General features: G+C 34.8%; 1 protein-coding gene across 3 annotated transcripts in view; it reads right to left on the bottom strand.

Annotated features, from left to right (window-relative positions):
* LRRK2 (leucine rich repeat kinase 2) overlaps window positions 1–16,500 on the bottom strand; it is a 124,647-nt gene that overhangs the window by 82,701 nt on the left and 25,446 nt on the right. For all 3 annotated transcript variants that reach the window (XM_081061475.1, XM_081061474.1, XM_081061476.1), the window contains exons 12-16: window positions 14,836–14,965; window positions 14,429–14,553; window positions 10,267–10,379; window positions 360–504; window positions 94–233 (exon numbers count right to left, since the gene is read on the bottom strand). In XM_081061475.1, the coding sequence (XP_080917601.1) occupies window positions 94–233; window positions 360–504; window positions 10,267–10,379; window positions 14,429–14,553; window positions 14,836–14,965 (653 nt within the window). The remainder of the gene's footprint in view (window positions 1–93; window positions 234–359; window positions 505–10,266; window positions 10,380–14,428; window positions 14,554–14,835; window positions 14,966–16,500) is intronic.

The raw sequence follows: 16,500 nt of genomic DNA, 5'->3' as shown, positions 1-16,500 counted from the left end.
TATCCCCATTAATGCAAAGTGGGAATTATACTAACTGCTCGGAAAGAGAAATCTGCACAAAATCTCAAATCCCCTTCAAGATAATGTACATACTTTAATTTGTAATTCAGGCATATCCTTAAATCGTTGTAAACTGGAAACCAGAATTTTTGCTAGCAGATGCCAGGTTCCCGTAAACAACCTCTTCTTTGTAATCAAGCATCCTATAAGACCTAAACCCAGACACTGAATTTCTAGAAGAGCAGAAGAAAAAAAACATCAAAATTAAATGTTTTAAGTCTCAAAACTGTAGAAAAAAATTAAAGACATCCAAAGCTTCTAAAAATCCATTCTAAATCCTGAATTCAACTTGTACCAACCTTGGTCATCTGGATACATCCGCAATGTTTGAAGCACCGAATCAATAGCACCTTTGAGAGATAACATCTCTAATGCATCAGGAAAATGTGCTATGGAAGAAATTACTTTTAATCCACATTTCTGAATCCCAGGATTTCCAATGAACTAAAATCAAAAGGACAATTAAGAATATTTGCTGTTAAAAATGAGTTCTCAATACTTATCTTAGTTAAAGCCAGTGATAGACTGATAAAATATAAATAATCTAAATAAAGATTAATATCCTTGATTCTGCCTTATATTAGTAATTACTTTTGTTTATTATTAATGTTAAAAACTAACACTTTGATACTTATTGAGTACCTGTTTTGTGCCAGGCACTGTGCTAAATACTTTATATACATTTTCTTTTCACAACAATCTTATTAAATACCCTGTTTCCCCAAAAATAAGACCTAGCTGGACCATCAGCTAATGCGTCTTTTGGAGCAAAAATTAATATTAGACCCAGTCTTTAGTATAGTATAGTATAGTACAGTATAAAGATCCAGTCTTATAATAAATTAAGACTGGGTCTTATATTAATTTTTGCTCCAAAAGACGCATTAGAGCTGATGGTCCAGCTAGGTCTTATTTTCGGGGAAACACAGTACATACTAATATCATTCCCATTAGAAGATGGGCTCACTGAAGGTTAGAGGGCTTGAGTAACTCTTCCTAGTCATACAGATTGTAAATTGCTGAGATGAGACCAAATCAGGGATGTTTGATCCCACAGCCTGTATACTTAACCAGTAAAATGTAATGCTGCCTGTCACCACAGAAAACCCATTGACAATTTACTCACAGTGCTTTACATGGCTTATCTCATTTATTTCCCCTCAACAGCCTCATACAATAGGTTCACCAAAGTTTAAAGATGTGGGAACAAGAACTCAAGTTACACAGCTAATAGTGTTAGACCTAGGACTTGACTATAAAAGTTTCTGCCTTAAAAGCCCAGGGATCTTAATCACTACCACTTCCAACATTTTAATCTCTATTCCTCCCGATGATTTGACATTATTTACTGGTATTCTATAATAGAGACCACTTCTTTTTCCAGATCATCCTACTCACTGACTGAGCATAACACAGTCAATACACTTTCCACCAACCATGTGAGTTACAGACACAACTCCCCTCTTAACGTCTGTGACATAGAGCTTCTACTCTTACACTGGTCATCTGTGCTTTTCCATGGCGCATTCCAAACTTCTACCATGATGTGAATGCCCAGCAGATAGCTTTCCTTTCAAAAATTACAATGCTATCTTTCTCAGGACTTTCGCTTTCACAGACACTAGTTTCATGGTGTCTACACTCCAGAGGTCTGACTGACCCTAGCACAGGTATACCATAGAGTTGAAATAGCTTCAAGCCAGACTTCAAGTTCTGGTGTAGCCTTTTCAACCGAAACCTTCTACTCTTTCTCACGTCCACACTGTCAAAGAACAGATTTTCATTCCTTTACCAGTCTAGCCCCTCAGCATCTCTCAAATGTCCTTAGTCAACATTTTTTTTTTAATTTTTATTTATTTTTATTTTTATGTTTATTTCTTTTTTGCATAGGGTATGGGAATAAGCATCGTTTTCTCATCCTGTGCCCTTCTCCTCCACAAGTCTCGTATTTTCTGCCCTTAGCATGTTTGCCATGAACATCTTTGCTGCAAAATATTTTGTCACAAATATTGTTGTTGCACAACTAATGGGCCATAAAGCAATTCTGCCATAAAAGATAAAATAACATTAAAAAGAGACATTAAAGGGACATAAAACATAAAAAGGTAATAACAAAATTAAAAAGACTTCATTGAGAAAAATGAAAATACATTGTCTCGGAAGTCTTTTATTCATAATATACTTTTCTTTCTTTTTCTTTTTTTTTTGCTTTTAGTATCAGCTCCTTGTTCAGCATCACACTTTTTCTTTGTCACTACCATTTCTTCCTTCCGTAAGAGAGATATCATTTTCTACCTACAGAATGGATAATTAATGATCTTTAAAACTGTTATGAATTAGTAGCCTCCTCTTATCTATTTCACAAAAGTATACTCTTGTTTTTAATAGATTGGAGGCAAGAATGCACTTGCCACAGGACTTGCAAACTGATAAGTCATCATCTTCTAGTATAGTATGCAATCTGGCTTTACATGTAGCTTTGCAATCTGGCTTCATCTGAGGTTATCATCCACCACCATGTCTACTCCTTATTGTTGAGAACATTATGAGGGCTAAGATTTATATAATATAAAAATGGGATGTGGGGACAGAGCCAGGAGTGCAGTTTCCAGGCTCTCAGCCTCACGTGGAAAGGTGCTGGCTCAGGTAGTAAATGGCCATCAACTGTGACTGGATGGCCATCAGCTGTGGCTAGTTGGCCATCAGCTGTAACCAGTGAGCCATTGGGCACTAATATAACTGCCATGGCTACGCTAGCAGAAAAAATGGGGGCTAGCAAGAAGATGGTGGCTGAGCTAGCAAGCGGTGCAGTGAGGGTTGCGAACAGTGTCGCTCCTGCTTCTTGTGTCTCCAACCAAGCCGTCAGCGAGAATATAGTGGTATGACTCCCCTACCTATGGCTCCGTGGGTGTTCCTTTTTGGCCTCACCATGTCCTGCATTCTTATGTGGGGAGCAGGAGCAGAGACCCCGCAGACCCTGCACGACATGGGAATACTGCAAGCACTTAGTCAATGGAGAACTAAAACCAAATTTACAAATGTTGTGCAAGGGACCCTGCTCCCTGCGCCACTTGTTGTGCAGGGCGGCCTGCGGGATCTCTGGTCCTGCTCTCCACATAAGAACAGAGGATATGGCTGGGCCAAAAAGGAATACCCATGGAGCCATAGATAGGGGAGTCATACCACTATCATCTGACTGACGGCACTATAGTCTCACTGGAAGCAGGATCCACACGACCCACAACCTGCTGTCCGCTTCTCTGCCGGCCACCCAACCGAGTGACCAACCAATGCAGCCACGGCAGTTCTATCAGTGGCTAATTGGCTAACTGGTTACAGCTGATGTTCAAATAGCCACAGCTCATGGCCACCTACTACCCGAGCCAACACCTTTCCACGTGAGGCCAAGAGCCTGGAAAATGCTCTCTGGGACTCTGTCCCCACAACAGCTAGCTTCAATACATTCAGTTGTCAAATGTAAACCAAAACTATCAACCAATTATTTTATCTTTGATAAGTTGCCTTACAGTCAATTTGCAGTGCAGTGAAAAATGCTTATAGACAAGATGTTTATGATAAAAATGCTTGCAGTGGAAATACCTAGAACTTCTCCTCCATCCACTCACTGCTCAGCTTGGGCATTGTTTCATCTATCATTCCACAAGACACTCATATTCTTTACTCCCTTGGCACTTTATCCTCTAATTATTTCCATCTTAACAAATCCCTTTGCAGCAAAAGTACATCAGCTTTAGAGACATTTAACTTTGGGTTTAAATTATGTCTCATCACTTAACAGTTCCACGAATTTGAGGACGATTAAAAATTAATGAATACCATTTTCTCAGAAGTGGCATTTACTCAAAAGGTGTTATTCAAGAAATATAAAGAAATTCAAAGTGGTGCAAATTTAAAGTAAAGCTAGAGGGATGGCTGAGGATCTGTCTTGGCTTCCTCACCTCTAAAATAATCCTAATAATGCTGGGTTGTTTTGAGGATGAAATGAAGTAACTCACTGTCCGCAGTAAACACTGAGTGATGGCCACAGTTCAGGCCTTGGACTATCATTCTCCTCAGAGATAAAAAGACTTACAAGTGGGAGAGTGTCCGTCCTTAAATTGGTCTTCCATTCCATCAAACTACCACTTTTCCTTCATCTGGAAACTTATTCATAGAAAAGTCTACACCCACTACACTCCCCATTCTGCTCACCCCTTAATTTTATATAATCAGACTTCTGTCCTAACCACTCTGAATTAAAACCATTCAAAGAAAAGTCCCTTGATAATTGAATCACTGTTTTTTCCTCCCTCAGTTTCCATGACACAGTACACCCCTCATTATTCTCCAACTTTGAAAGCATTTATTTGCCCATCTCCTTTACAATCTCTTCTTTCAACTCCCAACTTTGTCCAAAGTTCTTGTCTTAAAAGTCTTGTCTTCATGGACGGATTTCAGACAGTAACATGGCTTTAAGTCACCATAACAACACCAACAACCACGATGATGATGCCAAAACCGATGTGCCAGCCACTCTTTTAAGCACTTCATACAGATTCACTCATTTAATCCTCACAACAACCCTAGGATACAGACACACAATTATTACCCCTATGCCATTGATGAAAAAAATTGAGACACAAAAACCTTCGAGGAGATAACTCAAAACACAAGTCTGAACTCTCTTAAGCTTTAAACGCACATTTCTCTTTGCTTGACAGCAGTATCTTTAAATCAGATGTATTCAATCAAACTGATATTTATAAAGCACCTATCCTTGTCCTTAATATCATCATCTCTAACAAGTTTCTACTCAACTAGTGGTTCTTGCTACCTTGAGTTCCCTTGGTCTCTATTTCAGGTGAAGTTCAATAATGACTAATGACTTGCAATAAGAATTCAGAGTGTCTCATTATTACATGTGATAGGACTGAAATAAACTACTTGATAATTTAAAATTGTGGAATTTGATTTTTCAAAATTTCATAAATTTGAAAAATATATACACATATACTACATACACACACACACACACACACACACACATATATATATATATGTATGTATGATGTTTATAAGCCTACGATGGACTTTTTACTTATCAGGTGTTCTATCTTGAAAATAATGATGTATTGTACTGTTGTTCAAATGAGGATTAAAACAAATTTACCAGTTTTTTTATGCTTAACAAGTGTTGTCCAAATAAAATTTTTGGAAGTGTCAATGGGAAGACACCTATAGACTTTAGTTAGAAACATCCCATCACATATGCTCCACAATTATCCAATTTTTTTCAGAGACTATGTAAATAATTGAAATGGTTTACCTAGAGCCAGTTAGCCAGCTCAAGGGAAAAACACACACACCAGCCTCTTTTCTTGCTGCCAGCTAAGTAAATTGCAATGCAGGAAAACTTCCCAGAAAAAAAAAAAAAAAAGATTGAATGTATAGCTAGAAAGAAGATACCATAGTTCGGGACTAACCTTGAGATATATCATAATAAAGCGTCTGGACTTAAGAAAAAGAATACTTTGGGCAGCCAGGTAAAAACATCAAGTCATTTAAAAGTGAGAAAAAAATCAAGCTAGTCCCAGATTTCTCCACTAAAACATTCAGTACTAGAAGACAACGTAATACCTACAAAGTCTTCAAAGAAAGAAAATAAAACCTCAATATTATACAATGAACCAAACTATTTTTTCAAGCATCCAAATAGCAAACAACAACATTAAAATGTTCAGGAAATAAACCATTTTCAAAGAAACTCAACTAAAAGATAAATAGAAAAACTATAACAAAAGGACTTGAATTGAATCCATGTAACTGTAGGTATAAGATGAAAACAAACTTAGAAAGTATAGCTATAGCGCTAATATAAATATATAAACCTTGTCATTGTAGAATTAATTTATTTGTTGGTGAGAAAATAATTTATTTATTGGTGAGGAAATAACACTAACATTTACTGATATGCCAAAGCATTGTACTGAGTACTTTACATTAATTATCTCACAAAAATCTTCATAAATCCATTATCTATTTTATAGATAATGAAACTGAGACTTTAAGTAACTTGTCCAGAGTACCTCAGTCTATAAATAGCAGAGCCAGATTCAAACCCAGATATCCTGATCCCAGGGTCCACAAATTCAACTATTAGAAAATTTCATACAATTAAAGCTATAAAAGCAAACACTGTATAATGTGCTCTAATTGAGAGATGGAGGGAAGCGAAAAGACATAAGGAAGTGAAAACAGACTAATTTCACCAAAAAATGTGCATAATATGTTAACATACATGAAGGGAAAAAAAGAAGTACCTGAAATATACATTCATACTCATGAAACATTTGAAATTTTTCCATAGCAACACATTAGGAGTCTCAGCTAGTTGTTTTTAATCCCTACACAGAATGACATACTTTGGAAGTAGTATAATTTATTTAATTAATATCTGTTGATAGGCATCGTATTGTTAGGATCGACTCAATTAAGCCGTAGTAACATTCCCAATATTTCACAGACTAAAAATAGAAAAAGTTCAATTCTCGCTCATGCTTGATGTGTGTTACAAGGCAGGAGAGGGTCTCTTCTCGCCACAGTCACTCAGGGACCTCTGCTGATGCAGCAACCACCATCGAAACATTACAGGTCATAGTGCCTAAGAGTGTGTTCTGAAAAATGTCTCACCAGCAATTAAATATTTGGTCCAGAAATGGCAAACGTCCTCCACTTACAACGCCTCCACCAAAACTAGTTACATGATCGAACCTAAAACTACAGAAGGGCCAATAAATACACGCACTACCCCAGGATCACCAGAAGGTGGAGAACTGAAAATATCTGGCAAATAGCACTAATGATTACCTCACAAGTATTTAATTTGTTGCCACATTTTCTTATTACAAATAATGTCACAATGAACATTCTGCATTAAAAAAAAAATTTGTATACTTGTACAGCTATATCTACATTATAAGTCCTTAGAGTGGGACTGCTGGTCAGAAAATATGTCTGTTTGAATTTCAATCAATATTACTAAATTTATCCCCAACAAGGTCTTTCTCTTTTTAATTTACGTTTCTTTAATGGTGATTATATTTGAGGTCCTTTTCATATGTTTATATGTCAAATACATTTTTACCTTTAAATCTCATCCATCTGTAATGAGTTTTGGCAGAATGAGTAAGGTAATACAAAGCTTCCTTTGTTTTCCCCCAAAAAAAGAGTTAGTTATTCCAACACAAGTTACTGAGCTATCTTTTTTGTCCCCAGTTTCGGGGGAATGTCATATACAAATTGCACATTTGCATTTGAGTTTATTTCCTAAATTATCATTATGCGGCATTGGTCTATGCCCTCCAATGGCAGTGTCACACCATTTTAATTACTAGCTTTATAACACATTTGGTTATCTGTTGGGGTTGAGCCATATTAATTATCCTCTTTTTAAAAAATTCTTCTACTTATTCATGCATGTCAATTATTTAATTAATGTTCTCAAAATTGTATACCAGTTTATCTAGTTCCAGAAACTACTATTGTTATTTTTATCACAGGTTCAGATATAGAACAATTTTAATTATTAAAAATTTTATCAAAAAACATGACATAGGGCGGCTGGTTGGCTCAGTTGGTTAGAATGCAGTGCTCATAACACCAAGGTCACGGGTTCGATTCCCACATGGGCCAGCGAGCTGCACCTTCCACAGCTAGACTGAAAACAGCGACTTGACTTGGAGCTTATGGGTCCTGGAATAACATACTGTTCCCCAATTTAAAAAATTGAAAAATAAAAAGATGATATACATTTTCATATGTACAACTCCTTTTTTGTACCTCACAGTTTCCTTTTGTCCTGTAAACTTTCTTTGACTTTATTCCTATGTCATTTCTTTTTATTGTTGTTACTGTTGCTTTTGCAAATGGGCTCTTTCTTTCACCACATATTATTGACAATTGAAATAAATGTCTTCAATATTTAAACTGGGTACATTTAGCATCAAGGGTTTTGTGAAGCATACAAGCTCTTTGATTTGTGTTCATTTAATCAGAAGATTGGTTTGACTTTTTAAGTTCCCTTGCTAAAGAAAGCAGCAGTATCACTGCATACAAAGCACAGATGCAGCCAAAATGTGGAGGGTCCTAGTTTCTACTTTGTTCTCCAGAAACAATACTGGACACACAGATTTCTCTAGAAGAACAGGTGACTGGAAGTTTTCATGTGTGGAGAAAGCTGAAAGGATCAGGCATAAATAGAATGTCAATGATCCAGACAGATTTTAACTTCAGCCTGACTGTTATTGGAATTTTATATCTCCAAACATTGATTCACTGTAATACTTTTTATAGCCTTTGCTTTGTAAATCATAGTTGAATTTAAAGTTATACCTTATTTGGAATTCTGCTCTCCAAGAATACTTATTTTTAATGATAGTTAATCTCACTGTTTCTGCAATATTGGGACCTAAGATTTCCAATGCTTTGTAAGTTTTAGTCAGAATAAGACATGCAATCACAGACTTTTAGAGCTAAAAAAATAAATTCATCTTTTAGAGCATTTTTCTCAATCCATGGGAAATTATATAGGAGAGATTTTTCTAAAAACACTGTCACTTCTGTGTCCTTGTGACCTGAACTCCCTGCCCCCAAATGACAGTCACTGTTTATTTAGTGAGATGTTATTATGTCATTACTCAGATGTTGGCATGGGGAAAATAAGGGGGTAGTGGGGGCACAGTTTTCTCAACCACTTCTCCTGGGATTATGTAACAAAAGAAAGTAAGACCTGTGAGCTGAGTGATTTTCTCAGCATCATGCTACTTAATGGCAGAGCTGGGTCTCTTGACTCCTGACTCCTTCAACTATGTCACACTCATATTCAATAACTTTAGAAAAGGTAGGCTCACCAGAATCACAGCTACCTGTAAGGCTTTTTCTGCTACCTCTTGCTTCTCATGAACACATACCATGAATAAAATTATCTGCTGCCTACTCTGTCTGTGTTCCTAGAACACTGATCATAAAGCTAGTATAGCTAGTAAGTGCTAATGTAGAACTGGTTTTATGCATGGCTGGTATTCCCCTGCCTACATTATGAGATCCATGGCAGAAGGGTAGAAAACATTCATTTTTTTGTCTTTCCAGTGCCTAACACTGTTCCTTCCACATACTTATTTTCACCAAATATTCCTGGAATTAAATTCAACCCATTATATTGCTACACTCAAGAATTATATTAAGGTTTCAGTACAGATGAATCAAATATATCACAGACAATTACATTATAAAGTTCAGTTGAAATTGAATTTTTAAAGGAGAGCTCTCTGCAGGCTATTCTAATTAATTCATGACATTTTTCAAAGTATACTAAATCACACAGAATCATTTCCATTAATGACCTTGACTGCTCCCTTGCTTTCATAAAAACATTAACCCTAATCATGTTTTCTTCTTTACTCAAAGAACCAATTTATATCATGTTGAACTTTCAAATCATCTTAATTCCATCAATACCTTTTGCAATGCACAATCTAAACATAATTTTGCTCTTCTTTTTACATACTTAGTATGATCAGATTATATTAATTATAATACATTATCACAAATGTACATAGATATGTAAGTACCTATGTACATACGAGTAGATATGTAAAAATGGGAAGAAACAATGCACACTGAACCACTTCAGAGGTTATCTCTGAGGAGAGCAATAAAATCGAACACAGGAAATCAAAGAAAACTTTAATGTTGTACCCTGTGTATCTTCTTGGACTGAATCGTTCAGAATGGAACCAGAAAATAAAGTCAAGCAGCCAGGAGGAGAGACAGAGGAAAAACAGCATCTGTAGCTCCTGCTGGAGCTCCTGATATCGCTCGGGCGGCTGAGTTGCACATCTAGCTCTTTGGTTCTCTCTCTCCGAGTGGGCTGACACAAGTGGCTGTACATTACTAGCAATTAGAAGACCTGCCCTAGTCTGATAGTACAGTTATAGTTGATGGTTGTAGTTGATAGTACACTTAGCGGAAATGGCACATCTCTTCACCCCCTATATCCTTATTGCTATTGTATGTCTCTAACCACGTAACTTCCTACTTTTGGAGTAAACAGAAGATGGAAAACTTAAGTTAAAAATGTCTCCCTATTTCCCCAAATTTCATATTCTGGTTGACAGTATGAAGGTAGAAAACCTATATTATACATACCCTGTTCAAAGATACTAGGACCAGTTTGTGAATATCATTCCTGAAACACAATTTTGTAACCATATTTAGCTTATGCTGATATTCGGTATCTTCCCTGGATTTTTCTGACATACCTAAACGCAAAAATAAATGCAAGTAAATAGATAGATAGATAGATAGATAGATAGATAGATAGATAGATAGATAGATACTTTTCAGCTTAAAAGATTTAAGCTGAACAGATTGTGATTTGTTAGGAATGATTATAATTAATCCAACAATACACATGTACATTTTTTGAATACATGGTCCCTTACCAAAGAAATAACCCTAGCTTGAAGGAATTTATAAAAATAGTTCATCATTGAATATAAAATAAATACAGTGAGTGTGGACGTTTATTTAATTTAAAGTAGCAAGACGTTATTATGGTGGAGGAATTTTCTGTAGCAAACAATCTTTTTTATATGAGTAGGCTGTACTCATACAAGGAGCTAGAAGATATTTATGAAACAATGGACAATTTGAAAAAAGCTCAAAGTTATTTGGACTACAACATAAGAAGGTCAGATACAAAATGTAGGCATGAAAGAGCAGCTGGAATCACAGTGAAAAGAAAAAAGATTTGTTTCAACATTATGATGGGAAAGAGCCTGGGTTTTATTAGAAGTTCTCTAAGGCTGCACAACAGTATTAAGTTATTTAAAGGAAATATATTCCTTATTAATCTACATTGTAACTGAACTATCCTAAAACCATTGAAAAAACACTGGAAATTTTAAAAATTGGTTATACAATAGAATACTACATAAAATTATTATGAATGCATGTTTCCAAAACTTAAGACTATAGAAATAATTATTCATAAACAATTACTTATAATCTTTCATTTGAATAATTTGTATTAACACAAACTATAAATTGGATGCATATAGCTTTTCATTTTTTTAACAAAAATATGAATGTCAACTACATGCCAGAGATTTTGCTACATGCTGGAATACCACAGTGAACAAGACAGGCTAGATTCCCAGAGTCCTGGAATTTTCAGTCCTAGTTTAAAAATTTATTCGAATAGGTTCTGACATTCACTACAGCTGTATGACCTTGGACAAGCCACTTAAACTCTCTGTGTCTCATTGTCAGTGACCAAAACCATATTAACCTCTGAGGCTGCCCATTACATCACAAGCAGATGTGATGGCTGAAAGCAGGCCTGTTGAGTAGGAAAATTTCATGCCAGATGCAATGAGTCTTATTAAGACTTATATTAAGACCAAATGAACATTCCCATAAATTTCATCTCTGGTCATATCACCTGGGTTCTACTATCCGAATGGATATAATACCCTTTCCACCTAACAGCCCTTTAAATTGTGTGGACTGCAAATTTATTGAGGATAGAATCTATAACTTAATCATCTCCAGATCTCCAAAGGTTCCAAGTATACTACTTTAAATATAACCATTGTTCCATATACTTTTGTTGTACAAATGTGTATTTCAAAATGACTTCTCGAGTCGGGCTGCATAGGTTGAAAACCTGGTTCCATTATATAAGCTGTAACCTTAAGGTCTCTACATTATGACTCAGTTTCATCATCTGTAAAATAGCAACGACAGCAAAAAGTAGTATCTGCCTTATGGGTGCTGCAAGAATTTAAAAATTAATATACATAAAGCACTTCAAATAATACTTGACACATTTTAAGTCCTCCATATTGTTAGGTATTATTGTTGTTAACTATAAATGAGTAGATTTTATTTCAGACCCTCTTATTGTTCTTATACTCTTAATCACTTGCCTCTGTACACTTTCTAATTTGCCTATATCCCTTCTTAAGGAATTTTACATTATTCCCTCTAAAACTCACACGAAGTCAACACAGAAAAAACTAACTGATATTTTATTACAATAACTGGGTCTTTATTATTATTTTATTAAAGTAACTGGCTGAGTCACTTCAAGTTATTGGTATAAAAAAAGGTGGAAGTGAACAGTACTAGTTTGAAAGAAACTTTTAAGAGTCATAAAAGCACCTCAACTTAACATGTTCAAATCAGAACCATGTTCAACCTCAAAATGACTGGGGTACTGATGCCATAGTTAATAACTGATATATAGACTGGTATAGTAAGTTATAGTTTGGCACAGTATTGTATGGTGTGGTGTGGTGTGGTGTGAATATGGTCTGATAGCTTAAAGTAGACAGTTAAGTCTTTACCTAATAAAGAAATGTATTTATATATTGATATACATATAAAAATGTGTCTATTTACACATAAAGCATAATCCTAAAGTTATAAAATTATTTTCAAGGGCACCATTTAATATATCTAAACATCATTATAAAAAAATTATTTAACTTGTCATTTAAATACACCATTTAATACATCCAAATGATTGACTATCAATGTTACTTCAGGGTCATTCTAAGAAAAATAAAATTTAAATTTGAAACTTCTGAACTAAAAGAATAGATTTAGTTAAATACCTCTTGGTTAAATTTAAAATTCAAATGCTTCTTCAAAAAAATAAGACTGACACCTTTAAGGATAATCAAAAGAGTTTGTTTTGTTTTGATTTTTACAATCTACAAACAAAATTCAAAAAAAAAACCTCGCAAGATTTTTGAGCAAAATTATCTCTATTAAATTATTTCCCAAAAGTTGACTGACAACTATGAATGGGACACTATGATTCGATCCAAACCGTATTTATTGAATAGCTATTTTTGGTTGAGATAACATGTTTTTTTTAAAAAAAATGGCCGAATAAAGCCATCCTAGAAAATATTTATACTCTATTACTGAGTATAATCTTATACTCAGAAACATAAAATACCTATGTGTCAGCAGATAATGGTAGATTTAGGAGGATTTCATTAAAAAACGGGAAGGGGGACTTCAAAAGAATTAGAAATTTTACATAACCAAAAACAGTAACATCCCTGATATCAGTAGACCGAAAGTCATGTCAAATATCCTCCTATGCTCCTCTCAGATCCATCCTCTCCTCCACTGCCCAGCCCCCACCAAGTCTCACTTGACTATCATGGCCTCCAACCCAACAGTCCCATAACTTGGCTCTCCTCCTGCCATCCGTCCTCTACACCACAGTGCTATGGTTTTAAATTGCAGATTTGGTCATAACAGTACAATTTTTAAAACCTTTAATAAATTTGAATTGACTTGCATTAAAAAAGCACAAACTGTTCCGCGTTGCATTCAAAACCTTTCATGTTCAGGCCCCAGGCACTGCTCTCCTCTACTCCACGCTTCAATCACCCCAGATCATGTGCACTTTCTCCTTCTGCTTGAAATGTCCTTCCTAACCTTTCTACCAGGTCAGCCCTGCTCACATTTCAACCTCAATGTCACAGTCTGTGACCCACGCCTTTGGGTAAATTATTTATGCCTCCTTCAACATTATCATAGCCTTTTATACAAATATCTATAACAGCTCCTTTCATGCTGTCTGGAAATTAATTATTTACATATCCATCTACCTCTAAACTCCTAAAATAGTACAGTCATGCTTTTTTTTCATTTATCTTTCATACCTTTGCAGTCATCACAATGTTTAGAACATAAGAGGCACTTAATAAATATCTGTTGAATGAATGAAGGAGCAGGTGTTTTAAATGGGCTTTGAAGGACAAAAAAGGTCACAATAGATGTAAGTAGGAGGTACGGGGGTTGGGAGCGAGGATGAAAGCTATTAAGGTTAATGAGTAAAAGCCACATGGTTATTTTTGAAAAAAATTAAGTCAACAACAGAGTAAGAAGGACTAAAAAGAGCCAAGAGAAGAAGTGTGAAGTTCAGTTAGCTGTTATTACAGTCCAGACAAAACAGAACAAAAATTAATGTATACTGCGTGATGCCAACAGAAATAGAAAAGAATTATTAGAGGTTAACACTTGCCTTGGAAGTAAAGGGCCACACTTTACACCATAATTATTTCTTGGGTAAATAAATTATTGAATTTTCTTATTAAAATTTCTTATAAATTATTCTTACCATTACACATCATCATTTTTCTTTATTTCTGGATTAGTGGAAAGATTTGCATTTATTTGGCAGAAACTCTCCCTTAATTTTTGCCTAAAAAGTTAATATTTCATAACAAGTAAAAAATCTATTTAAATTGTTATCCTTTCCACAATCAGTTATGTAACTTACCTGGAACTATAAAATGTAGAATAGCTCGAAGTGCCTCCAACTGCACTGATAATGATGTCTCATGACTCTTCATAACTGTTATTATTTTGGGGGCCACTGCTGTCATTGTATCCAGGGAAGCATTACTGGAGAAACCAATATTGAAATGTTTATTAAAAATATTACTTGATTTTTATTGTACAAACACAATTTTGAAACAAGTGCAGGAAAACAAAATCAATATAGTATATCCAAAAAGGCTATATGAAAATAAATTTGAATCCAGTAATACGATCGTATATAATTTTAATTGTTCTTCCATTAAATTTTGACTTCAAAAAAAAAATTTTTGACGTCAAGAAGTTGATATTCTACCTATTCTAACATTATATACGAGCATTCTGCATAAGTTCATGAATCTATATTACCTTTCTTCAAAAAGATGATTTAGCATTTTACAGCCACTTTCAGCCACTTCAGGAGAATGTATATGCTTCTGCATTAACTCCAACACGTTCAGGTATATTCCTTTCGACAACAGGATTTTTCTGAAATAAACTAGAAGAGATTTTTAACATTATTTGTAGAAATGAAAGCACATTTTCAGAATTTTGCAATGAGACAATATTAAGACAGGCCAAATTCTTAGGAAAGTATATACAAGTATATATGCAATTTATATTTGATTTACAACTTAAAGATCATTGATGTTTATTTCTTTATAATATATACCATTTCCAATTTTTTTTTGCATTTATTAACCATTTGTTCAGGTTTTCATTTTTAAAGAGTAGTAGACTTGTAGCAATGTAATCACAATACCCCAGTCTATATAGAAGGAGTGTTTTTGGAGCAAAATGTTTGAAAATAATTCCTTCAAAAATAATAAAAGTTAAATTTCATTCTAATAATTAAAACAATGTCACAAAATAACTGTACTTACATAGAGCTAACACTAGCTAGATATACTAGACACCAGTGATCTGGGAATAAGTTCCAGGTGTATGGAGATATTGACCATTCTCTCAGCACTTGGGGGACAGGGGATGTGGGGTGAGGCCAGGGACTGGAACCAGGCTGCGTTGCCTTCAGCCCTGAACTACCTTCTCCATTTACCCCAGTGGACTGTACAAACATTATCATTTCTATGTAAGTCATCATGTGCAAAGGGATGGAAAGCGCTGCATAAATAATTACAAGTACATATTTTCACTAAGTAATACCAAAGTTTAAGAAACATAAAGATATACTTTATGACTGATTTTACATTATATGTGGAAAGTAACTGTATCCCAGCAATAATGATTACGGAATAATTTTCCTCTTTATAATAAACTTTCTTCACTAAATGCAAATCCAATGTCTTAAAGTTTCATTTTTGAAACCTCTATAAAAACATCAATTCCAACATAATTCAACACTTTGAAAGCAGTGAAAAATGAAATTTACAAAGTTTTAACTTAAGTAGTATTTTGAAAAATGAGTTATCAAGCTCAAATTGGGACAAGAAGAAAAGATATGACAAAACTCAAAACTAAGAGGGAGTTATATACACATTCTAAACCACTGTCAAAATCTGAAAAATCCATATCTTTTAAAGATATCTAGAATATCACACATTAAAATATAATCACAAGTTGGTTATTTTGATTGGTTATGCCAGAAGTTTTAATAATCCCTCCTAAAGTGGCTCAATTCTAACTAAGGAGATACTTTAAAAGAAGGAAGTTATTCTAGACCAGCAGTTCTCACACTTTAAGTGTGCCTCAGAATCACCTGGGAGGTTGTTAAAACACAGATTGGCTGGGTCCCAACTCCAAAATTTATGATTCAGTAGGTCTGTATGGGGCCCTAGAATTAACATTTTTAACAAGTTCCTAGGCAATGTTGCTGGTCTGGAGACCACACTTTAAGAACCACTGTCCTGGACATTAACCCAATTTGAGACTGGAAAATTGAGAATAGAAATTTCATCAAACACTAGGCCTAGGAGGAAAAATTACATCACGAGTCACTTTAGAGTTTACAGAACATTTTACATACTTTATCTTATTTACCAGCTATCTACATAATACTCTTGACCTCATCTACTC

Source organism: Rhinolophus hipposideros (genome assembly GCF_964194185.1).
Source record: "Rhinolophus hipposideros genome assembly, chromosome: 9".
In the NCBI taxonomy this organism is placed as follows: Eukaryota; Metazoa; Chordata; class Mammalia; order Chiroptera; family Rhinolophidae; genus Rhinolophus; species Rhinolophus hipposideros.
Note: the sequence above shows the minus strand (reverse complement) of the source record. Positions and strands in the feature narration are given on the sequence as shown.